At 40.4% G+C, this 26,934-nt stretch overlaps 1 protein-coding gene across 2 annotated transcripts in view; it reads left to right on the top strand.

Annotated features, from left to right (window-relative positions):
• Nucleotides 1–26,934, top strand: part of CENPP (centromere protein P) — a 111,796-nt gene extending 84,862 nt beyond the window's left edge. For both annotated transcript variants that reach the window (XM_057368079.1, XM_057368080.1), the window contains 3 exons: nucleotides 21,947–22,026; nucleotides 23,542–23,633; nucleotides 23,876–26,934. In XM_057368079.1, the coding sequence (XP_057224062.1) occupies nucleotides 21,947–22,026; nucleotides 23,542–23,633; nucleotides 23,876–23,997 (294 nt within the window). In that variant the 3' untranslated portion in view covers nucleotides 23,998–26,934. The remainder of the gene's footprint in view (nucleotides 1–21,946; nucleotides 22,027–23,541; nucleotides 23,634–23,875) is intronic.

The following is a 26,934-nucleotide window of genomic DNA, read 5'->3' as shown; positions in this document are numbered from 1 at the left end:
ACCCCCTTTTCGTTTTGAGTATAACTCCAAATCTTGTTGAGAATCTGAATTCCCTCCACGTCTTTCTTTTTCTAATTTGCCTAAGAATGCATTGCTGAAGTGTTGTTTCAAGATGAAAACCCATTCTAAGTTGCTTTGTASTTCCCTTCATATAAAGAAAAAGAAATTCATCTTTTCAGTTTTTCTTCCTCCATCAGATGAAGGTCCATACAGTGGAAAAATCTTCCTGGTTTGCATACCAAGAGACTTTCATTTGTGATGCACAAATGGTCTCTGGAGGGTTTTTTTACAGGGTTTGTTTTCCCACACTCCACCCTGCTCTTGCTTGGGTGTTCAGTTTTAATAAGAATATTCAGKATTGCTTTTAAATAACCTTGTAAGATTATTGTAAATATTTGGTTTGAAATGTCTCTGGAATTAATATTTGTCTCAAAATGAAGCATTTGGCAAAGACTTTGAAGGTAGTCCTACTGTCAGCTTCATTAAAAAGGTTCTTCCTTTGTCCTTCTACTTAAAGACTATTGGATATGAATTTGTTTTCTACAATAAAAATTAATTATCAGAATCAASCAGTTTGGATGATCCTCTATATTCCRTATAYTTTAAAAAATGCTTTGATTTCTATTACTCTTAGGATGGAAAAGGCGAGAAATGCACATTTTGAGTARTTGCATCTTGTCGTTTCAAAGGTTTGGGACATCTCTGCATCATTTCAGCTGCATAAAGTTGTGCTCTAAGCAACTCCAACCATGTCAACTGGAGGAGGAGAGGAATTAGCCCASGCCAAGTGTTAGTTGGCTTTAAGTCCCTTGTCATTCTACCCAGGTATCTGCATCCCAGCTGTTTGCTGGATCCTGACTTGGGGTTTTTGTGCTTGCCAGTACGCCACAATATTTCTTTTAAATAATCTCCAAAAGAAACACAAAAAGAATCCTGCACTTTCTCATGTTAAACAATAAAACATCGCTGTTCCAGAGGAGCATAATCTGGCTTGAGAAGGGAATTCTTCTGGGCTTCCTAAAATTCTTTTTTATATTTTAGCTACTAGACTGTATCTGAAATTGGTGCAAATCTTGTCTGAATAAGCATAAAGATATGAGTTATATCAGGCTTGGCCTCTACAGGCTTCTCTAATAAATTTTCCTTTTTTTCTGTGTACATCAGAGTAGCATAAAAGGCAGGATCAGTGTGTGCTCAGAGGGTTACCCTTTTGGTGCTTTRCAGAACTGCTCTTTGGCACTGCTGGGATTCCCAGGACCCCTGTGAGACACCATAAAGGCTGTGCTGAGATGCTCCTTAAATCTCCTGACCACTGAGTCACCTCAGCTTGGTGGTACAGGCAGGGCAAAGTGGGGGGCAAGAGAGATTAGAAATGGTGCAACAGTGAGCATCCTACTCTGCTATACCTAATGGACAGACAGCTGCAAATTATCTTTTGTGGACAACTGTTTGGTTGGATTTAATGTAAATATTCACATAATTCTTATCTGGAGGAAGGAGATATATCTGGTTATTGTTAAACCTCAATTTAACTGTTAATTTTCACCCTGCATAAATCTGTAAATTGGAGTGGGTTTTTTTTAGTCTACTAAGAGCAAAACAAGTAGCTAAGAGAATGGAAATTGATGTTTGGATTGCATTTTCTTCTATTCTGAAGCATGATTAATAATAGTGTTCTATTATTTAATAGRCTCTGTTTTTTCCAAATCTGACATTAACTTGAAAAAATTTTGAACTTTAAAAGCTAGACTAAAAAATACCTTGTGGTTCCAGTCTTTGGCAGATGAGCATAGGACTTTTAACCTTTGGAAATATGGTGTAAATTCAGCATGGAGTTCCAAATAAAATGAGTTCAGTGGTTTTAGCTCAGCTTTTGGATGCAAGTCCAGATAGAAAGAAACAAGCGGGGCGGGGAGGGGGAAGAGCTGTGCATTATTTCAGCATGACTGATGGTCCTGACAGAAACTCTGGAATATCTTACATGAAGTGTATGCTACTTACGTGGTATTTTCCTCTGTTTAATTTTACAAATATTTTTAAATTAAAGGTTTGACGCTAGTAATATGTATAATATTGTAATACACAYTGGAAATGCCATAGCCCAGAATTTTGCTAGTTTTCCTATTCAAACCCCTTACTTTACAATATTTGATTTAAAGTGGTTCAGCTTTTCAGAAAGTAAGGACTCACAACAAATAGCAATTGTGGAGAAAATGTGGCTAAGTTATGTTTTGCCATTTGAGATCTTTTAACCCCATGGTTATATCTGTTGTGTGACACACTGAAAGGCTTTAGGTTTTGCTTATAAAAATAGATTATTATCAGTTTATGTAAAATACTTGTAATCAGGACATTCCTTTTTTCATGTACTTCATCACATTGCATATGAAAATTTTAGTTAGTGTGTGATCTCTTGGTGCTGGAATGGAAATTTCTGTATCTTTAGCTATTAGCTATAGAGCGGATACAACCTTGTATTGATTCCTCTCAACATCCCATTGTCTTTTCTTCAATGTTCAAACCTCTTTCTATGAAAAGAATTGAAATATTATAACATCTAATAATTTTCAATTGGCTAGTGACTGTGGTTTCAAAATTGAAAAGCACTGATAGTGTCATTCAGAAGTTCTCTAGTCTTGGAATGGATCACTGCTTTTTAGACTTYTGTGAATCCTAATTTCCTGATTTGAGAGTCATAATTTCCCATTTGTGATGCTCAACATAAAACCACAAGCATCCTAGAGCAGGACTTCTYTCTTCTTTGCTGTACTAAGGACCAAAAAGACATTTGACAACTGTCAGTGCTCAATCCCTGTATTGTCTTGGATTCTTTGAGATTTAGGGAGCCCCAGTGCAATTACCCAGGCAGGTTTCATTAAAGATAAGAGAAATCATGGGGCTTTTGCTTGGTTCTTAATCAAATCCTCTTCCCTACCTCTCCTTCAGAAGCCAGAAAAGTTCAGCAATWTGCAAACCTCTGTATCACCAAAAAGGCAATTTTTATATAAATCATACTATTGAATTGCTGTTAAATAAATCTGCGTTCTCARTCTAGATGGAGCATAGGAGTGATATTGTGTTGAATGAGTGAGGGGTTTTTGTCTCTTACCTCAGTTTTCCATTGTAAGGGTCTTGTTCATAGTGTAATTTTAAKATTGCAGCTACTACTGAGTGTAAATTATTTTCAGAATCAAGAATTATTCCTTAAAGTTTGCATGTAGACATAGTTTGAATACTGCTTTTCAAAAATACGGCAAATAAAGTAAAAACAAAATAACTCAAATCCATTTTCATTAATACTGGTGTTACTGGTGTCGGAGCCTCGGTGAAATGTTAATTGGCTTAGAAAATATATTGAGCAATAAATTCTTCAAAATTACTTTCAAGCTTGCTACATGTATGGAGTTATGAAAATATCCCAGCAGATTTTTTGAGTTAAGATAATGACGCAGARAAATTGCAGGAAACATTACTGTTACCTGGCAAATCAGGATTCAATTAAAAAGCCTCATATGCCAACCACAAAATTACTGTGGAAGGCCGCAGGTATGTGTGGAGCTAAAATCAAGCTTTAATGAGTTCTTACTGAATAGGTTTGAAATGCAAAGGAGCAGAGRGGTTTTGTCCTCACCTGGTAAGACACTGTAAGTGCTCTCGTGTTCCCCCAGCCCCAGGAAGGAGTCAAAGACCCCCAGCACGGTGTCGTCGATGTTGATGAGGGGGATGCTGGGCCCACGGAGCTCCATCCCGGGGGTGCTCGGGGACCCGGGCCCGGCCCGGGGGCTCCTGGCCAGCCCCGTGTGGCGCATCCTCCTCCTCTGCCTCCTGACAGGAACACGGGCCTGAGCCGCGCAAAGATCCGCAAACAGCGACACCAGCAGCAAATAACAGAGCAGCCATGGTGCCTGCATGGTCCTGGAGAGCACCTGGAGGGGGAGAAAAGAGGGACATCAGGTACCTGGAGAGCTCTTAGGGCTGTGTCAGTCCCACAGACCTTTYCAGGGCAGGTGAACCCTTACATGGTCAATATAACCAAGCTTTCCCTTGGAAAGATATTGCCCTCTTACAGCTAAARTGGCAAATTTGATTTTAGTGATTCTCAACAGTCACACTCAAACAGGTGCTGCTTTGTATTTGGGGTTGCGTTTGAAGAGTGATTTAGATTTGCAGTGTCAGCAGGTATTGGCAGTTCAGTAATTGCTGCTGCTTCCAGCAAGGGACTTCTTGAGGCTTCTGTAGTGTCTTCTTTTTTTTTTCCTTTCTTCCTTTTTTTTTTTTTTGGTAATTGCTGGTATTTCTTCCATGGTGTTATAACTTCTGAGCCTGGGAATGGCAAAGCAACAGCAAAATGCTCAATTCATTTGTGATCTGCTGTCCCAAGTGCTTTTGGGTTGGTATTTCTGTGCAAGGTGTTTTTTTCACTGTAAATGAAGAGATGCTGCTTTTCCTTCCATTTCTGGCCATCCTCTTCTCTTGAAAGGATCTGTTTCATTCTGCAGAGGAGACCTTTGGGAAGTTTGTGCTATTTGTGAATCCCACATCTGCTTTTCCAGTGAACCTTTTTATTAAGTATAGGATTTAAAAAAGTCAATCTGTAATGAGTTGTGTGTTCTGCATTTACTTACTAAGAAATTAAAAATAATTATGTATATTGAGCCTCCTTATGTTTGTGACAGAAAAATTACATTTATTGTCACCAATAGGTGGCATTCCAAAACAGAGCAGTCAGGAYTCAGGAGTGTGCATAGGAAGTACATCCAGCAGTGGATAATCTGTACCAGTGTGGAAATAARGCCCTGTATGTCCAGGGTTATTAATGATTTGTCAGAGCTCTGTTACATAATTCTTTCAGAAAGGAAATTCTCTTGTCCCGTGGCCTATTTTCACTGAGACAGCAGAGACAGGAGACATTTGTGTTCTTGGGAGGATGAGAATTAGTGAAGGCACTTGACTTCGAGCACTTGGGCTTTGTGGCCAATACAAGGCTTAGAGCATGTCCATGGTTTTTTTCCTAAGGAAGTTCTGAGGGATTAAAAAATGCTTTTGCTTAATGTTCATCAGTCTGGCTTTTTATGTCATCTCACTTTGGAGTTAATCTTATTATAATTATGTTGTATAAACATTGGACAGCATTATTTCAGGAACTTGAACTGTGTTTGCCTGAATAAGATTTTATTAAAAAGTTTGTTCATCTTGGATTTTTTTTTTATTTGTAGAGCAGGTCAAGTTTTTGGTACAAGTTGCCTGACTGTTCTTTAACATAGGGCACATGAGTGATGTTATGCTTTTCATCCTTTCCACATCATAATTCTCCTGGGTTTTATTCTTACGTTTTAAAATAGGAAGTTGGCAGTAAATAAGCTCAGGAGCATGCATTTTACTTCTTTCTAATGTTGTAGTTTCTGTGTTCAACTATTTTAGTCTTAAAATATTATAGCAAATTTAGATATTAAATGCAGAATTTAAAGTTAATATTTTTATTTCCATATAAGGGGAATTTGAGATGCAAGTGTCTCACACAGATCCTCACAGCATCTCCTGGAATGGCAGATTCTGAAATAAATACARACTTCAGTTTGCTGCTTTCTGCCCCTCAGAAATCTATTATTCCAAAATGCTGTATCCTCTRTAGCCTTTAATTTACAGAAATTGCTGTTAGTTAGTTTATCAGATAGCTGCAGAAGCTTGTTATGTGCATTGAAAATGTCAGTTCTTGCTCAGAAAGTGCTCATTTCTGAGTGCCTCAGGACAAATGACCCAATGCCTTTGGTTTCTGACTTGCGTGGTAATGACTGCCTATAAAATTACACAGGAAACTTCTGTTCCACGAGCTGGACTGAAACACACCATGAGCCCCAAGGGAAAACTGGATGTACAAAGGAAAGGCCTGAACATGTGTGTTCATTCTGTCAAGTTTCTGACATCTTAATTATGGTCCCATTTTTCTGGGACACTCCATAATAACACCATGGCTGTGCAGTTACAGTGCTGCTACATTACAGTTGGGTTTTTTTAACGTTTAACCATTTCTTTCTGTGACCACAAGCACATTATGGCATCAGTGAAATACTTTTCCATTCTCCATGTATTTTTAAAAGTCAGGAATAATATAAGGTGAATTATATAACATTAACAGTACAAAAGATGTTTTGCTAGCAACTTAAAGCGTAAAATTCTATAGTAAATCAAATTATTTTAAAGTGAAGCTTGGTTTCATAAAATACTCTATAAATACAAATTTCAAAAAATCAAAACCAAAACAACAGAAAATACATACCACCCTCTGCAAATAATATATCTTTATAAAATAATYCTGTTTATATATGTGAGTTTATGTGCTGTATTTTGACTCCAATTTCACTCTTCAGCACTGAAAGCTTAATATTGCTACTTTGAACCAAACGATGTTCTTTGCATGCAGAACACTGCGCTGCTGAGTCCCTTTCCTGGGCTCATTTAGCAAGTGCTGTCTCACATTTTAAGGCCCAAATTGTGAAAGGCCTTGGGTGCTTTGGGCTTTTCCTGCCCATACTGGGATTGTCAGATTCTCTCTCAGGAAGCTGTATTGTGTATGGACCAGCCAACTTTTAATTTGGGGGAAAATTAACATTTCCAATTTATGACTTTTMTAATAATTTATTGCATAGTAAAAGTAAAATTATAGATCACCAATACAGTGAAATTATTAACTGTTTGTGTTGCAGATGCTCTCAACGTGGCTGCATTGCTAAACATTTTTCATTTTACCCATAAATATTTCGATCAGGCACAGTATGTGAAAGCATCTTTATTACCTTTACTTTTACCATGTAATTTGTARCTTTCAAAATGTTTATCTTCAGTAAGTTCAGCATCTGTCAGTTTGCTGTTTATGCTAATGGAAATAGTTAATTTTTAAAGGAGAGCCCCTTTAGAAATACCAGACTACCAGAATTTATTAAATAATCGATCTTTATGCATTCAGTCTAAATTCAAACACATTTCTAAGATGTCAGCATTATTTCTCATTACACAAAGGGGTTAAAGTGCTTTACCGAGATTTTTCACTTACTCTTTTTTAAAAGCATTKCACAGAAATGAGTTACATTTACCCACAGCAGCCAGACCAGTTGCACTTTCCGTTAGTTTAAGTTGGATGTGCGTGGCAAACATTCAGACAGAACAAAAAGCAGCTCAACSGGTATTGCACACTTTATCTAGAAAAGCATTTCTGTTCAGTATTGCTAAACACAGCCCACACTATTTCATACATATTYGCAAAGTTAACATGAAGTTTAAGCCATTCCACACCATGCTTTAAGCAGTAATTTAAAATGGAAAACATTTTACCTTGTAATCTAACCTAACAGCAGATTCTGCTTGCTGTCATTTAGTCTCCCGTTGCAAATGAAACAAAATCTCAGTGATATCTTTAAAACAAACAGAGAAACAGTAGGGATTGTTGAAACATGTGAGATGATTCCTTAGTTAAGTCTGAAATAGCTTCTTCCCCGGGGGACCCGGGCTGAGTTCTGAGTGCAGAGAATCRGTTCGTGCTGGTGCTCGGAGCACTGGAACCTCACTCGGGCAAATGAGGAGCAGCACAATGCCTTCGGTCCCGAGGCTGACAAGGCACAGCTGGAAATCCTTTTCCAGTACTTACAGTCACATAAGGAACAGGGAAATGGAGTCTTTTCAAAAGAAACAAAAAAATGTGTRTTTTATTCTGTGCTGGTTTATGTATTTAGAAGTTTAGCTTCCAGGYGGCATGACTTTAATGCAGATTTATTTAAAATAATAAGATATAATACATTTTGGCAAGTGTAGCCTTAACAGAAAAACATTTATTAAAATTAGAATTCTTATTTTTCAACTCATGTTTTCTTAATCCCTTCCTGCACTTAAAGCCTGTCATCCATAAGCAGGAAACCTTTTTGTTGAAGTCTGAGCATGGAAAGTTTTTCTTTGTCCATTTACAGCGATGATTTCACTGCAAGTTGTAGCTTATGCATGGAAAATAAAACGACCGAGGCACTTTCCCTTCATTTTTTTCTCTTTGTGAGGCTAATTACATCCTGAAACATGATCCTGAAGCTCAGCTCTGCAGAAGCTGCAGGGAAGTTGGTGATCCAAAGAGGAGAAGGGAGTGTGAGGGAAGGGAGGGAGGGAGTGAGGGTACATTACCACAAGTCCTGAGTGTGCCAGCAGAGCCTTTTCTGCATCCCCAGTGAGCGCGGCTGCCGAGTGTCCGGSTGAATGAGGGGATGGTGGGTCTGCTCAGCTTCACAATGACAAATTCACCTGGGAGAAGGACTTGTCTGAGTTCTGCTGACATTAAAAAATCGCTGTTTGCTTGAACTCACACTGAGGAATATTTAGACAGATTGTCATGGAATGGTGTAACCATTGAGTTAACCATAATTGTTAACTGGTGTGTGGTAGAAAGATACTGGGAGAACACTGTTGTCTCTTAAAATAGTTCTGTTCCTACTGTGCTCTCTTTTGCAGACAAAAGGAGAAATATTAAATTTTGGTAGTTTATATTGTTATTTATATTAAAATCTTCCATGTAAACTTGCCTGWCATAATAACTAAAGAAAATATGCTGTATATTCTGTGAAAAGTTCAGAGTAGGATGGCCTTGCAAATKATTTCAGACATAGAGTTCAGGTAGTTTCTGTGAGTGCAAGCACTGCAGTGTCCTCGGGGATCCAATATTTACTGTGTTTATGGGAACAGCTCATCCAAGAGCAGAGCGAGTTGCCAATCTCTGCTTCATCTGCRAGTYCTGTTATGCCTGTCCATCCCATGGYCAGTCCTTGGAATGAGCTGTGCAAGGGGAATTTTATGGGCTGTTAAGTTGCCTTAATGTGGAATGGTCTCCTTTGAGGAGAGAAGAGACAGAGTAAACAACAGTGACTAATAATKAGAATAACTTTTTATTATTTTATATCTTAGGGCAAGCTGCCACTGTTGGTTTGTGTCTTGAGCAAGCGCCATAGGATGTGAGAAATGGCTGTGGAAGCCTGGAGCCTCTGGCATGGATTCTTTTCCTTTCACAACAAGAAGTATTAGTCAGTGTACAATAATACTACTGTTGTTTTCCTTTTTATCAAGTTTGCTTCTTTCCCCRGGAGTTAATGGAGGGAGGGAAAACATTCACTACTGTGCCCGTTACAAACCTGAGAGGAGGTAAAATTAATGTGTAAGTTAATAAAACAGAATCTGTGATGCTGAAAAGAGCTTATAGATTTTCAAATTCTGTCTGAAAGGCCACTTAAATATATGGAAAATGCTGAAATAGGAGGAATAAGTTCTGTTCCTCAAATATCTTCAAGGTGCCTGCTGTGTAATACCTGTGTCATGGAAGAAAACCAGCAGGCTGAAGGAATATAAGGAGGACATCTTAAAAATAAAAATTAGGCCAATTTAGGAAGTTAGAAAGTATAAAGAGTACAAAGTATAGAAAGGGTTGTAGTAATTGTTTATGATCACAGCATACCATACCTATGAAACTCATTCTGTATTATACCTTTTAAAAATGGGATTTTCTACCTGCCAAACAGAGCAGGACGGGAGCAGGARCAGCCTTCACAGAGCCAGCGTAACAGCAGGTATAACCTGGCTATCAGAGTAGAGGAAATGATGTGTTTACTTTAGTCAGCACTGGTAACTTCCAGAATCACTGGAATTCCCTCCCAACCTTTCGGTTTGAGTGCACTCAGGAGGCCGTGCAGGTCAGAGAGTCCAATCTGCTGCTTGGAGCAGGTCTAGGCTGGATCCRGAGCAGAGGTTTGTTCTATTGGTTTTGAAAGGCAGCAAGGACAGACTCAACTTCTCTTGGCTACCCAGATCTCATTATTTGCTTTACCTTCTATTCCTTTATTCTTGTTCCATCCCTTTCACCCTCGCAAGTTCTTTTCTCAGTCCTTTCAAAATACGCAGCCTGCCAAGATTTACAGCTTCCCTACCGACTCAGTTTTGCAGACTTTATACCTTTATTTAATAGTTACAGTATAGTTGTCCTATCACTTTTTCCTTGAGCATCAAAGGAAAACAGCCGCTGCCCATCCTCCTTTTTTAATTCTGCAATATTCTGCCTTTTCGTGTTACAGCCTGGTTAGGGCACAACAGCAGTGGCCACCTGCATATACAGAATTTTGTTTTTCTTATCTCTGTCCTGAAATCCTTCATGGTATCTCCCTCATGGTGCCACAGGTGAGCAGTAACCACATGCAGATCTCTTATAATTTTATATATTGTAAAATAGCAATTTCCTTGTGGGGAATGGGGAGAACCCCAAACCTCTGTACTTGATCACCTATTATCATGTCTCACCTGGCACCAAGAGTACATTCTATAGCTTTAAATGTTCCATGATCCTGCTCATTTGTAATAGCCTTCTCTCACAGTATATCCTTAATAGATATTTTACATATGCCTGCTTGCTTTGTTATTTACAGAAGGGCTGTGTTGAAGTTGGATAYGTTATTTAATTAAAACACTGATCAAAATATCATTTCCATGAGTCAAAAAACACATCCACATTCAGGAATGTAATGCTCTTTTGCTTTGTTCAGGAACTGGAAGGAAAAGAGACAATACTGAAAATAAAAGCAGTGGGTTTTTAGCCTTCCAATGAAATATAAGAATAGAATGACTTTTTAAATTGCTTTACTCTTAGTTGTTGTGATGAATCCGTGCAGTTGCTGGCTGGTTTTGATCAGAGACAAAGATGGAATCCTAAACTTTGCAATTATTCATGTGGTTTATTTTTTTTAAATCAAACACACAAGTTTATAGTTGGAAAAAAGTAGCAATGGGGAAAGAAAATTTATGACTGTTAAAGTCAGCACAAAACATAAGATGGGGAATTTGGGATTGGCAGTACACTGCATTTCTGAAACCTGTACCAGTTACTGCATTCCTTCTGYAATCAGTGGTCACGGATATCCTTACGGGRAAAAAAAACAGGAAAAGACAAAATATTGCTGGTAAACCTTGATGTATTAAACACAGATTTGCCTCACATATTTAAAAACATTAACAATCCATTGCAAAAAGCATGGGGTACATCTTTAGATGAGAATAAACCTRAAATTGCAATATAAGATGAGTGTGGCTGGGATCTATTTATATTAAAATAAGCTTCATTCTCATCTGTAACTGCATCCTAATTCCTGTTCTTTACTGCAGTGAACAGAATATARTATTAATATTCATTAGTATTAACTTTCTGAGGACACTGATTATTGCCACAATTCATTGTCTCTTGGTTAGGTTTCTGTTCAATTGCACAGCATCAGTTTTTTTCTCACACTGTATCTAAAATGCCAATATCCAGACAGATGAAAGTGTTTGTAAAGCCTTTCTTCAGAGCTACCTGYAATTCAGGCTTTCACATATTGCTTCTCTGTGCATCAGTGAAGAAATTTAGTTGAATTTTTATTATATCACTACCTAGAGCTGTTCCCTGTGGAGTTCCAAAGTGAGTGTCCACCTACCTTGAATAAAGACACCTTTGAAYCCCTGGTTATTGTGAGGAAACATGGAAGAGTTCCCCTGTCCTCCTGCCATTCTGTCAAATAACAAAATTTCTGTTTTGTGGTTCAGATGGTGACACTTCTCTGTATTTTGGGCAGTTCTATTTCAGCCATTTGCTGACTCAGGTTTTTCCAAAATACTCAACAGCTCAGCGCATCTTCTGTGTGTTTGAAATAGCTCAGTGAGCTCAGCTTGGGGCTTCCTTTCTCTCCTGTGCCAGTATTGAGCATTGTTGCTCATCAATAGAACTTTGAGGTTTCCAACTTTTTCCTAAAAGAATTGTTTTGCAGCATTTGTAGTTTCTTGCAAAAGCCTCAAGCCTCCTGTTTTCATTGATGTCCTGGCATTGCTTCGTAGACAMAGTTCATTTTCTTCAAAGGCAACTGCGTCCCACCAGAGTGAAGGGAAGTGTTGCTCTTAAATAAAATTGGGCTATAATGAACATATAGAAATTTCTGTGTTTTAAATAATTATGTCTAGAAGTATGTCATTTAAGTACAGGAAATACTGAAAAAAAATTAAATATAGAAAAGCCTGTATTTTAAATATATTAAATAGAGAAGATAAGAGTATGTAGTTATCCTAATGGTCTCCATTTATCTGCCCTTTTCATCTGGTTTCCATTTGCTTGGTCATGCTTGCTTGCACTTTCCATTTCCACATAAAACACTGTGTACTTCTCTAAAAAGTGAACACATCTTTTTATCAGCTTCTCTCGTGCACTGTTGCCATCTCAGACTGTATCAGACGTGACATGTGAAAATTCAGCTTGATCTTACAGATAAAATTGGTGGTTTGAAATGTCAACAGGGTAGACGTGATTGGGTTCCTGGGACTTGCTGCTTTTTATCCCCGTTGTTTGTGGCTCAGATGTTTCCCCATTGGTTTCAATTTTAAGCAGGAATTAGTAACAGGATGCCTCTCCACTGAGAGACTGTCTCAGGAAGGAGCTGCAAACTGAGGACACAAATATTTTGAAGCMTTTTAGTTAAAACGAAGGATTTGCTGGCAGCTGGGGCAAGAAGACACTTTGAGGACAGTAACAAAGTTTGCTTGTGGTTTCCTTCAAAATCTGAAAATGAGTTCTCTTTGCCTGTTGATTCATGTTTTTCCCATTACAAACAGTAGCATCAAATGGTTTATTTGGGTGACTTAGTGGACAATAGCAAAAATTATTTGTACAGCAATTCTGCAGCTCCCAGTGAGAGTCTGAAGGGGGAAAATGGCAGGATAGGGGTGTGGGTGTGKGTGTATGTACAAATATATTATCTTATTATGTAACTTTTAACACCATATTGATAATCCTGATTAGCACACTTGTAAAGATTTATAATTCCACAGTGTGCAAAATTCAGCGTTGAGTCCAAGTTGAAAGCACCACATGAAGTGATGAATTACATTTGCTTTATGATCTGCCTGGCATTTGTGGCCAAACCTGGGCAACTCCACACAAACGGGAGCTGTGCATCTCCTGATACTCCAACACAGTTCCCCCTGTGCCATCTCCAGGAGAGAAATATTAAAAACAACAAAAACACCTCTCTGTTTTAACAGGTTATGTTTTTCTGGATGGCTCTGTGTATGGTTTATAAACATGTCTTGTTGAAGGAGAACATTGGTGTTGTTTGGGTTTTTCCCAGAGCTTGGACAGACTTTGCCAATTTACATTTTTATTATGATTTCTCTCTGTTCTTCACATTAAATCCTGTGTGTTCCCTTTCCTTTGGGAGCTGGAGGAATCATCAAATGACTGGMGAACAAGTAGAGTTATTTCTGAAAACGAGTTTTGTTTTCATGATACAGATGAGGAGAAATTTGGGACTGGGGAGGGAAATGGGTTCCCTTGTAATTCCTGTTGTGTCAACACATYCCTTGTGCTGGAAAATTGCAGCTTCTCTCTTGGACTATCTCTGTAAATGCTCACACAGGCTTTGATATCTAATCCTTTAGGAGCTGGGCTCAGTGATTTCTGCCCCTTCCAACTCAGGATATTCTATTATTCCATGTGTATTTGCTACTTTTTCTCTTTTCATGGCCTTTATTTCTATTACACCATGTGAGTTGTCCAAGGTRGAATAAACTGATTTTGTTTCAATGAATTGGGACATTTTAAAAGGTCCATTCACATCAAGTGCTTTGGTAACTGAATGTTATGATATTTTTGTCTCAGGGCAAATTAGCAGGAAAGATCCTGTGAGTTAATAAGGATTGAACTGTTAGACAATAATTCTGAATTCATAGGGATAAGCTAGAGATGAAAAATGTGATTTTGGAGGCCTGTGAGCTGCAGAGCTACAATTGGAATTACTTTAAGAGGTTTTAAGAGGCACAACTATGTGCATAGTCTAGACAGTGCTGCTTTTGCACTGGCAGGGGCAGCTGCAAGAAATGCTATTGCAGGAGCTGAGTCCAAAACAGAAAGGGGGGGAAATAGGAAAAGCCAAAGGTGAAGAATATTCTGGAGGCCTCAGATGGTAGCGCTCAGTGTGTGTGGGAAGAGTCATCCAGAGGTCTTGTACAGTGGAAAAATGAATACTGAAGTAATCCAGAACTCCATTTTAAATAACATTATGGTGCTTTGCTTTCCTTCTTGAATTTTTCCATGGGATTGTCTGTATACCCATTATAGTTCCTGCTGTGAGGCTCAGCCTGGGCTTGGGAATGGAGCCTTGTGTTTTYGTATGAGCTGGGGGTAACTCCATGTTTAAATCCTGGGAATGGAAATCTACCTTTGTCTCTTGCTTTTACTTCCTTTTGAACTATTTTTACCTGAGAGGATTGAGGGCTCCTTCCTCAAATCCATCTGTGTGAAAGCTGGGAAAGGCTGCTGGTGCTCCAGGATCCAGGCTGCAGCAGTCATTATTCCACAGCTTTATGTTGTGGGGTTGGGACAAATCTCCTGCTTAGCACACAAGGAAAGCTTTAAACATTCACCAGGTTTGCACACAGCAATGTTTGGGTCACTTTACTTCCTTAGAGCTTTAAAAACACAAGAGAACCAAACCAATTGCTTGAGAAACTGAAGAAGGAAAAAGAGAAAGTTTTAGTATTAACTTCTTTCCTTTCAACTGGACTTYTACCAGAACAAAACATATTGTTACCAGCAGTTTTCAAGTGTTTCTGCCAGGTCACCAATTAAAATTCAAATTATGAAATGCCTCAAGTTTGCATTGAAAGGGAATGAATTGCACTGGCAGCTGCTGTTGGTATTGTCAGAGCTCTTTGTGTTGTTGCAGTACCTAAGCAATGAAACAAATATTTATCCACACACATCACACAACATTCCTGGGCAGTGCAACTTTGGCCTTTATAAACTAAATAAGGTGGAGCATAAAGATGTGTTTTTGCCTGGCAGCTGCCTGTGATTTCTTCTCCTGAATACACTAAAGAATTCTCCTCACTGCCCTAAATTCTTTCCTGCTTGTCTGTACACAGATATTTGAGTTAAAATCCAGTTTGTTGCAAGAGATTTGGTCAAAAGTATAGCAGTTTGCACACTGAGTAGTGTTATAGGCTTTCAGTGGTCCTAATTTTTGCTYCTGTTTTCTTTTTTGGGGAGGTTTTGCAGCTTTCTTATAGAAGTCATTGARTAGATCAAAGTTTGAGGATAGTTATCAATTTTGCGAGCCTATTTTTTATCAGTGGATTGAGACCTTTACACCCTCACACGTACAATAATTATAAATTAATAAATCTCTTCTTGCAGATGTTGGTGTCTACTCAAGAATATTTCCTGTGTCACTCTTGTTTATGCTAAGAATGTGTTTAGTAGTCTGAAATGTCATGTGTTTGACAGCCAGATCTAAAGAACTGTATTTGGGTATTAAAGCAAAATARTTCAATGGGTTTCAAGCTTTCAAGGGCTTTTCAGCTGGGCCCGTTCCTGCTCTTGTTGATAGCAACAGGCACTTCAGCTTTTCATGTTAATATTTATTTTCACATAAGCAGCTGATAATTGTAAATAACCAGACAAATGAAAGCTACTGGGTGGCAAATTTCTGTGGAGTCTGTCCAAAATGTAATGCTTTGTRGAACCATTGAATGAGGATGGATGTSTTGTGGGAAAGACTTCGGTGTATCTACAGCATTTTTAATAGAAAACATAGRTGTATAGATAAAGTTTCACTTTTTATTAATGCAGGTCTTAAACCTTCTYGTAAAGCTCAGGAAGAAGAATAGAAATACTACAGTGGTATTGTGAAAAGGAGCACTAATTTATAGGAGGATGCAGATGTGCATACCTGTGTATGTGTAGGGAAAATCTGGTCCTTSTGGAGGCTGGCAAAGTAGATATTATTGTGTACATTCAGTGGGAATTGTGCTGTGGACATTGCCATTTGTCCACTGCTATCACATCTGGGTGGAACTGAAAATGGAGCACAGTTTTGTTTTGAGTGTAAATCCCAGGAGGTTTGGGGTTGGTTTGTGCCAGCAGAGGTTCAGTGAGGTCAGGGGACAGCASCAGCAGATTTGACAGGTTTTGGTCAAAACCCCCTCCCTGCTGTGCGACAGTTTGCTCCAAGTGATGAGATTGACCTCTTAATCAATTTATGTCTCTTGGTGAGAAATGAAAACTGGTATTTTGGATGTTCCAGGTGGGTCTATGCACATGGATGTCTTTACCAGGTTAAATAAATTTGCCCACATAGAAGCAAATAATTCTTTGGACCTTTGAGAAAAGATGAAATAACCACATCAGTAAACAATGAACATAAGCTGAGTATCTAGACTAAAAACTTATTTTAATCACACTTTWAAAAAAGTAAATGTCTAACCTTGAGCTAATTTAGATAAAGTAGATGTTCTTCATTGTGTCCCATGGTTTATTTTTTAAATTAATCTGCCTACTTGGGAAAAAACTAACACGGCTTCAGAGCCAAGTCATTAACTAAATTCAGATGCTTTTATTTAGATGACGTTTAAATTGTGCTGTCTGGATGAGGCTGATAATGTAAACTGTGCAAAAGCAAGTTGGGCCACATTTGATAATCAACTTTTCTGTGGTATTTCAAATCCAACTTGCTTTATGCAGTTCTGGACCCTTTTATTGAGACATCAAAAAGGCTTAGAGAGAATCTTGCACCAGCTTCTATGCAGGGAAAAAAAATAAAAGATCTGTTAAGTATCTTGCTTCTGTTGTAATGGAAGAAAACACAAAATTGGCATAATTTCTCTCCTAAAAATGCCTTTCCTGCAGTCTACTTCCTTCAGATTATTGAAAAATTGGCTCACAGTTAGTTCTCCCCAAATTGTTGATACTTCATGCTGCTCTGCAATATGACAACTTTTTTCCTTCCATAATTTTTCATCTCTGTATTGTCCTTGGCTGCTCAGTATCTCTTGCTAAATTAGACATCTCTGCTGACTTCCAAACAGTGCTGTGTATGTAAAGTCTATCATCAAGAAATAATTAATTATACTGAGCTGCAGAGGGAGGGCAGGGGACTCAAAAYACAATAGAGTGAAAACTAATTTATCAGGAAACTTGTGGAGGAAGAACAGAACTGCTGAGCTCTACTGGTTTTCTGGGAATTTCCACCAAAATMAATGTCCAGGAGCAGTGTCAGTGCTCTCCCACAAAATCCCAGCCAGTTCCTGTGCCCTGCTGGGCTTGGAGCTGGGCTGGTCCCTGTGCCAAGGGGTGGCTCTGAGCCAGCTTAGCCTTAGGACAGTGTATTTTAAAAGTCGAGTAAGATGGCAAATAAGCCCAAGAATCTTAARCTAGAAAAATGTGGGGTTTAAAATGTTCATAACTAATAGAGATCTTTGCCTCAAGAATTTCAAAGAGAAATACTGGAGAGAAGATCTGTCTCTTGCTCAGTAAGAAAAAAGAAAAGGCATCTGCAACCTCTGTGTTCCCCATTTATCATYTACCCCTTCCTGTTCTTTCTGAGGTTTCATGTTATTTAATTCTATYTTTCCTCACAAAAATAAACCTCCAGTGTATATTTTAATTTATTCCCAGTCTGCTGTAATTAAGTTGCAGATAAACACATGGTTACCATATGACAAAGTGATATTGAAATGAGATGCAGTATTTTGTGTACTCGGGCCTTGGTAATGTTGGGTTGGCTCTTCTAGAGACCTACAGCCTAGATCCAATTAGGAAAATACAGAAATTATGGGAAATKATTGGTCACACGGTGAGCATAGTGACAAACTGAATCATGCAGAATCCTGGTTGAGTGAAGCATGAAAATAATATTGTGGAAAAATGGAAGGAGGAAAATGTGTGCAATGGAAATAGAGCAGGGGCCAAAAAYGAGAAGCTGTAATCAAGAGAAAAGGAAAGAAAGAACAAAGCAAAGGGACTTCACTGGCAATGAGCAAAGGCCACTGGATTTGGGGCTGGTGGTCCGTGTTTCAGAAGCTCATGCAGAGGATTGAGTTATCTGCAAGAGGCAGTTGCAAGGCTAAGTCTTACCAAAGTGATCAATGATTCGAGTTAATTGCAGATCTGGACTGATAAAAACTGCAGCTCTGAAGCCAGGTGGGTGCAGAGCACTTTTTCTCCAGTAACCAACCAGCTGTGCCTGCTGGGGACACATTCTGGTAAATGTTTGCAAAGATTTCCCCTGTCCAGGGTGGCATTCAARCTGTTATTTATGGAATCCCTCGATGGCTGGGGGTGGAAGGGACCTTAAAGATGCTCTCATTCCACTRTCCCAGGSTGCTCCAAGCCCCACCCAGCCTGGCCTTGGGCACTTCCAGGGATGGGGCAGCCACAGCTTCTCAGGACATCCTGTGCMAGGGCCTYACCACCCTCACAGGGAAGAATTTCATCTCARTATCCCAACTGTCCCTGGTTTCTGTCAGTGGGAAGCCATTCTCTGCTGTCCAGTCACTACTTACCATTGTCAGACTTTCTCATAGGCCCTCAAAATCTCTCAAAATTCTCCTTTCCTCTCCTAAAAACTGAAAGCTKCATGTTGTTTGTGTCACTTGTGATTTTAATTTTAAAAGCAGAGGACTGAGCCTGACTGAGCRTGGGGGGTGGGCTGTGATTGCCACGTGGACAAAACCACTTTGTCCTTGCACTCTTCTCATCCTTGGTTCCGCCGGCGCCGGAGGTTTGGGTGATTGGTRTCACAGGGATCACCAGCAGCACTGGTTTGCTTGAGGAACTTGCCCAAGAGATTGGAGCTGTATTTATTCTGAGACTTAATTATGAGTGGTGAAGCTTCATAAATCCATTCTGAAAATACAGTGTTTCTATGGGGTGTAATTTGGTTGAAGGGTGAAAGTGCATTTTTATCTGTTCTTGGTTACAGTTCCTTTAGTTGCACAAAATGAGAAACTTCCACTTTCCAAATGTGCCTCTATTGCTTTAGTGAAATTCATTTTAAAAATKACTGGTGTTACATCAATGTTGAGTTTAAAGCCTTGGTGCTCCTACCATGTGTGATTTCAGTGGGTGATAACRTGGCCTTAACTGAGCAAACAATACAGAGAAATCACCCGAATCAGGACTCAGCTAAAATTAGAAATTGCTTGTCCCTATAGGGGAGCTCCTGGTAGCATAACCCTTCATATATGTCCTTCCAGAACAACAAGTTCAAAATTAGTAAAAAGGGAGCTGTTGTTGCAGCTGGGAGCAGTCTCCTGTGTTTTCTTGCTAAATAGGACAGAAACAAATTTATCTGCTTTTATCTGGCATCTCCCTTGCCCATTTTGCTTTGCATTCATAGCCACAGCTCTTAAGCTGAACAACTTAAAATATTTTCCTCAGCAGAGATTTTGTGTGCAGAAAATCGCAGTGCAGTTTGAAACAGCTGCCGAATAATATATTTTGTTGAGAAATAGCTGCTACAAGTGTGTACCCTGGATGTGTAAAATCTGTCATGGGAGCAGGGGAAAAGCTGTGCATTCCATCACYATGGTCCCTTTGTGGTTTGAGACTATTCCTGTTTGAGACAAAAGTTCCCATAAGATTCCCTGCCTGGACTCCTGAAGGAGCTGGAAAAACGATTTCCGTCTAGAAGTAATAATAGCTTGGGCTTTTGGTTTTGATCATAAACTGACATTTAAAAGTCATCTGAGGAAAGATATTTCTTGATTAAAGTCAGATTTTGCTTAATGCAGTTGTAGCTGATCCTTCCCATCTGCTGTCACATACTTGATGGGATCTCTTTCCCTTGCCTTGGGTCCAGTTTATAAGATTCCTCAGGAGTTCCTAACTTTCCCAAGAGACCTTTCAGTGGCTCAGCTCTTTCTGTTACCCTGGTTTTATTGCTYGGCTTTTCCTCAAGGAGAACTTGGAAAGTTGCTCGGCAGAGATGAGGTGATTATGCAGTACCCACAGAGTGTTTGGAATTGGGGATCTGTCCATGCTCACYCTGTGCCTGGTTTTTCAGTCACCTGCCAGATCCCAGACCCTACATATTCTAAGTGGAATACAAGAGGCAGATTGTTGACTGCATTTCCCACAGTTCATTCCTGAAATTGTCAGTGTTTAAAGTTGCTGCTTAACCCTGGCTGGGGTAGCTTTGCTTCCCGTTTCCACTGGGTGTTGGTGTAAGGTKGGAATGGCAGCCGGGATCCTCGCACGAATCTGGGCAAGGGCTGCCTCGAGTCACTGCCAGGGGTGGGGTTATAGCAAACAGGGATTGTAGGTATTTGTGGTTTGGCTTTTTGTGTGTGATGTGGAGAGCTAAAATATGACCTTTCCCGAAGGGAAGCTGGATTTTATCCCAAATCCTGTGAATTTCACACAGGATCAAATTCTCACGGCATTCAGGTTGGTTGCCAGAACCCCAACACTGAGGGAAGGCACTGGGGCTCTCTCTCCCAGGTACRGGGAAGCTTTTCCACAGAAATCGTACACTGGGGTTTCCCTCAGTTGCCTCTGGCTTCCATGACATAAAATGTGTCAGTCACAGCAGCTGCACAGGTGCTCCTGAGAAAGCCCCAGGAGCATTTCAGTGTTTTGGAAATGGTAACTCTTACCTGGCTCTTCTGTTTTCTCTGGTGATGCCTAAATGTCTGGGCATGGGTGGATGAAGTGTGACTTGGTGTTGTGCTGTGGGATACCTGGGATCTTTTGTAAATGAGGGATGCACAGCTGAGTTCCAGACCAAAGTTAATCCTGCAGTTCCAGTATTTACAGCCTGGAGCTAAAGGATCACTCCATCATCCCAGGCCTCTGACACCAGGCAAGGGGAGGCTCATAATGGAAACCAGATATGGGTTATTGAGGARGAAAGCCTGGAAAACTTGTTTTATTTTGTTATCAGAGGGGCACAATTCCATGGGGAGTAAAGCTGGAAGAGGATCCCTGCTCTATCAGCTGAGAGACCTTTGATCAGCCACATTTCCAACACTGTCCCTGCTCCGTGTCCTCCCTTCTGTGTTTGTGCTCTCAGGATAGATCATGGTTGTTATCCTCACAGTAAATACAGTACTGGATACTGGGTAGAAATTAAAAYGAGCAAATTCCATGTGTTTTATGTCATTTGGCATCCTGCACAGCCCCCTTCAGTTTGTCAGAAATTCCTAAACCAGAGCAAGGTCACATCTGGTAGCAATTTTGCTCTGCCAGATGAGGCGTAATCACATAAAACCAAACTTATTTTCTCCRGTGCCACTCGAAGCCGAGCTCTCCTGCTCCTTTTCCATAAGACCTGCTGCTTGTCCTGGGATCTCTTTGGGATGATTCWGGCTGGGAGATTTTTCACACTTTATAAGCTGCAAGGTTTGGAACACAGCTTTGTGTCCAGCACACGAGGCAGTACAAGCAGGGCACAGCCCTGCAGTCCGTGGCTCCATTCCATTTGCTTTCCCAGCAGCACCTCCCTGCAGGATGCTGTTCCTTGGTGTTTGGCATCTGTGGATCCCCTCATTCTCTGAGTAACCTGGCACCTGCAGGATCCGTACAGAGCTTTTAAAATAGTTCTGAAATTCTGAGTCTTGGGTAATTCACGAGGCACATGTCAAACACATCAGATGGACTAACAAAGTAATGGAGCAACCGTCAACCTTTGCACATTGTAGTAACTGAAAATAATTCCCAGAAACATGGAATTGTAATAGGAGCCAGTACATTTATGTTTGATCACATTGCTGTTGCCCTATATTTTGCTGACATCGGTTATTTTGGTATCTCATTGCCTTTGTTACTCTTTCAAAGCCCTGTGTGGAGCTTGGTGACCATCTCAAACCAGAGTGGACCCAAGGTGCCTTCACTCACAGAGGGCAGTGACATGGTCACGTATTACAAGGTGTTATTAAATCCAATTAACAAACTTAGCTAAAATAAAAATGTTCTTTCAAGATTTCCTGCGGTTTTTGACATAAAAAAACCCAGAATTTCAGAGTCAGTATTGTTACTCTAAACTGTTACTACAATCCACTGTGACTGGGGAGCACTGGGCAGAGACCACCTTGTCTATGATTTTTATGACCCAGTAATGACCTTTCTTCACAGGCCAAGTATCCTGACAACGTGACCCTTCCRGAAGGACTGCAGGGAGATTTTATAATTTTAAGGAACCCCAAAGTTTCTGGGTAAGCCAATGAATGCATTTCTGTATTTACACAGGGGAGGGATTGCACAGGCAGGGCAGCAGCCGCGTGCTGCAGCTCCAAGATCCTTCTGTGGCAAGAGGTGCAGGGATCCCAGTCCCATCCCAGCAAAGCCCAGTTCCTTGGTGTCTTGCCATGAAAGAAAATGCCATTTACCATGCCAGCTGGATGCAACTGTGGCTATACTTTTCCATTGTTTCAGAAGGAAATCAGTTAGATGAAGGAGTTATTACCTACCAGGCACATGGGATTTGTTTGGCCCCCCTGTCAGAGATGTTCCAGTACATTTGGGATTTTCAATAGAGAACAAAAAAAATCCTTACAATTAAATGTAAGATGATGTAAGTATCACTGTCAGGAATTCTGTAAGGGCCAAGTAACTATTTTGTGAAGGAATCAGATCATTCCCTTCTGCTACACCTTGCTTTAACATGCTTTCATTTAAATGGAAACAACTGGAAATAAAGCACAGCTCCCTTCATTATGTTTGTGTGTGGAATTAGCAAACAAATCCTAATAGATGGTGCTGCTTTGTTCAGCCAAACCTGCCCTTTAAAACTAAAAGCTTTAATTTAGGGGTTCAGGAATGAATTGTTCTTAGACTATCCCAGACAGGGAATAACTTGCTTCATTTTACTGTTTCTCCTGTGGTGCCAGGTACCAATTCCATTACCYACATTCTCTCTCACCTACAGTCATGAAACACAAGACTTTAAGTCATATCCAGACTGGCATAGAAATTTGTTTGCAAAATCCCAGAAAAAGCTGTGCACAAATTCCCAAAGGATTTGTAAAAATGAAGTGGTAAAAGCCTGACAAATCCCATTTGAAGGAAACTTAGTCATGATGGATTAAACACCACTACGAAAGGGACCTTCCTCCTCMCAGTGACTCACTGTGCAGAGCAGGTTTGGATTAGGAAAGCCTTACCTCCAGGAAGGAACTCTAGGACTGGAGGGAACAAAGATGCAGTRAAGCAGACAGGCAGTTGTAAAGCAGCAGCCTCTGCCCTGGATGTTGTTCTGCACTCACCTCCTGCCTCACCARTCCCTGGGGATGGTGCAGTGATCTCAACCCACAGCAAAAGCTGSGAATCATGACTGGCCTTGCACAACCACCACCACTATTCCTGAAGAAGTAATGAGGCTGTTAAGACTTCTTTTTTCTTAATTAAAAGCAAACAACTGCAGGAATGTTGATATTATGTGAGGGGTAGGGCCAGGGGACACTCACTGCTCTCCTTGGCTTTCCTCTCCCCTTCCCCATTGCACCATGCAAATCTGGCTGTACCCAGAACTTTCCTTGTCAATGGATTASTGGTTTTCCTTGATCATTGTTTTCCTGGGTTCTGAATCCAGAGATGGTACATTACAWTAATGAGTTTCATTGCAGAGCATGAGGTTGAGCCCCATGACTGCTGCCTTTTCTGCTTTGAAGGAAYCTTAAAGACAGCAGCCTGGTTAACCCTGAACTGCCTTTCCTGTGCACCCGGTACAGGTTTGAATTAATGATTGTTTGGAAGATCCATCTGGATGCAGAAGGGACCACTACACCTGTCCTGGACCTGCTGACCAAAGTACCAGAGAAAGGTAACTTTAGTGGCTTCAGGCACTGTTCCTGAGCTGGCAGGCCCAGGTTTTGTCAGCATCTCCCTCAATCCCATGGAACTGCACCTCGCAGAGCCCAACCTAACTCAGCAGCAGCTGCACTTCACCTCCTGTGTGATTCCAAGGGTTTACAGACCCTGTGTGTCTGAAGGTCCCCTGCTTTAGTGTCTCAGCACTGCTGCAGCTCTTGCAAACTAAGCTGCACTGCTGTGTTTTTCCTGCAGTCCTGGAGCAGAGGATGACGAGTGTRGAGAGCATCCCTGGCAGCTTCCGGAGTGCGCTCGGGCTCTTCGGGATTGAGGCAGCCATCGAGAACCTGATCAAAGTGCTGGGCTCAGAAAAATGAATGCCAGCRTTACTTACACCAGGTAGCAATTTCAAAAGTAGTTTTAATTAAGATATTGTGTTACACAGTCTATAATTTTATTGAATATAAACATTAAGTTATTTTCCATTTAGAAACCATACTCATAAAACATGCTATCTGTACAATTATGGCACGTTATATATAAATTGTCATGACATGAAAATAAATACAGCCATTTAAATACAAAAATGCCAAATAAAATAGTTACATGTACAGAGTGATTTCATTATAAATTTATCTTTCTGAATCATTAATGTACCAGAGTGGTTTATCTTCTTAACATTTTCTAGATACCTGGAAACTGTTAAAAGATCATGCACTGTCAAAATCAAGTCCATAAAAATCCATTTCATTTCACAGCTCTGTAGAAGTACAGTGATTTTAAAATGACAAGAGAACAGTAAGAGACTCCTAGAACAAAGAGTTAAACAGCTTTCTCATTAAATTAGGGTGGAAGAAGACAACTTGAAGATTTCAAAGACATACARTGCTAAAAAGGCCAAAGGTACCTGTATGTAGTAACTTTGTTCCACAATGTGAGTGCTGAGACAGCGTTAACCCAACCCAGAGAGGGACATGACACCCCTGGGAAAAAGTGGGTGAGTCCCCTCCTGCCCACTGCAGCACTTCCTTCCCATTTCTGATTTCCAGGAGGAAATTCCGGTAACTAACACATTACCAAACATCACATTTCACACATTCATCCCTGAAGAAACAAAACAGATCAAATGGATGTCTTGCCTCTCCCTTTATTTCCATCCAATGTGCCATGAGCCCATCTGAGAACTCTCAGTGTTTCCAGAATTCCTGCTTTACACTAGCTCTGCACCTGAACCGAACAACCATATCCAAACCAAATGGATGGGACTGGAAGTCAGGTACTTCTCAGGCAGGGAGTAACAGTTCCTGGRACTGAGAGCCCAAACCCACCAGCTCTGGCCTCTCAGGAAGAGCCTCCTTTCCAAGGCCAGCAACACAACCGCCCACCCCGTACACCAATGGGGAAATAGGTGGAGAAACCAAGAAYTAAAGCAACAGTATGTTTATAATCCCATAAATGTAATAATCCATTATTTGATCACTGAAATTGTCTCCCACTGTTCTGGCAGACCAGGAAAAACCAACAGACCACAGGCTGGTTTCTGACAGACTTGACAGCTGAGCAGTGCCAGAGATTGGGTTTTGATGAATGGCAACTCTATCTTGTTAGATAAGGCAGGCTCATTTCAAGTTTGGAATCCAGTACACACGCAAAATTCAGTGCTGCTTATCCACTGACATGGAACTGGTTGAGCTGGTTTTGTGTAACCTTGAGTTCAGTTCATCTTTAGCTCCCTCCTCATTGCCCCAAAATGAAACTGTTTGCTGAGCACAGACACTTCTGATGCATATGAAATGTGTGCAAAGTTACAGCATAAAAACCTGGAAACTTCCCAGCTATGCAGGGTCCTTCCTTCCTCCTCTTTCTAACCCTCTGGAGGGTTTCTGGATTTATAAGTAGCTCCCTTYTTCCCCCAGGTTTTCTTTGGGAAGAAGGGCTTATTCCTGCTGTCAACTGCCAGCTTATTGCACTGTTGCAGTGTGACACCTCAGGCCTGGTCCCAGAAAGGCTCCTGGCACTGGATGCCAGCACTGCCAGCTCTGGTCTCTGGCACTGGGGGAGTGGTGTCTCTGTGTTTCACATTTCTCCCTTGAGTTACACGGGGCCCTATTTTTCAATTTCAGGTAAATTGGAACAATTCAAAGGTTACACAGAGATCACAATGTAAATGATATTCAGGAGTTAACCTACAAGACTCTGAACAATACTGGTAAGCACAGGTTGTATCCAGGTAATAAGAGCTGTTCACTGTGGCTTGAGGAGCATCTCTGTACCATTGAGGGGGTGTAATCCCTGAGGAAAAAGGAGCTGTACATTTTATCACAGTACCCTCACTTTTGGACATACTCTTCAGTTCCAACTCCTGATCTTCCCCAACCATGGCTCTACTGCAGCACCTCCCCAGCCTTCAGCTGCACAGCTCACACAAACCTACCCTGGCACAAGACTAACCCACTGCAGCTGCAGGGAAGAAAATGAGATTCTGTCACTTTTTTTCTGTGTCACTTAAAGCAAAGGAGCYTGAAAGCAGCTGCTCATGCCATGCAGTGTGTGGGGCATCAGTCTAATAATGCCAATGTTTGACACTATCCAAAAGACCCGAAATTACAGAACATTTTCTTATAGATTAATTTAAATTMGGCAAGAGCAAGCTGTGGTTTCACCTTCAATAGCAGCATATAATGTATAGACAATAAAAACCAGCATGACAGGTGAGTTAAGCCCAGCTATCATGTAAAACTCGAGCTTACCTTAACCCTTTGCACTTTGTTTCAGAAGCTTTAGTAGGTACAAGGTGACCACACAACTTCTGAAGGCAGCCTGTTGTTCCCAATCTGTGCATTAGTACTTGAGTGTTCTGCAGTGACAGGGCAGTTCCACAGATCAGCCACTGCACGGCTGTATTTTCAGTGGATTAATGCTAAAGTGTTGTGTTGGGTTTTGCCAGAGCACTCCCTCCTTTAGTAGGATGAGGGAGACTCAGCACAGGCTCCAAGGCAATTGTCTTGTTAGTAACTAGGCTTTCTATGTTAGTGCAATACTTCAGGAAACCTTTAATTCTGTGCTCTTTTGATTCTAAGGAAGTAGACTTTCTGTATTAATTTGATCTGTCCTCTAGTTCCAGGGTATGGCACGTCACCTGTTCTGTCACATTAAATACATTCATTAAGGTTATCTAGCAAACATGTGGCTTAGTGCTATCCCAGGTCTCTGAGAAGGCATTACCCATTAGAAATCATTTCATAAAGCAAAAACATTCACAGCTGAAAAATGCACTGAACACAATAGAAAAGAAAAAAAAAAATCACCATAAC

This window comes from Malurus melanocephalus, unplaced genomic scaffold (assembly GCF_030028575.1).
Source record: "Malurus melanocephalus ecotype Western Australia unplaced genomic scaffold, MMel_1.1 scaffold_87, whole genome shotgun sequence".
Classification (NCBI taxonomy): Eukaryota; Metazoa; Chordata; class Aves; order Passeriformes; family Maluridae; genus Malurus; species Malurus melanocephalus.
This window is presented reverse-complemented; position numbering and strand designations above follow the sequence as displayed.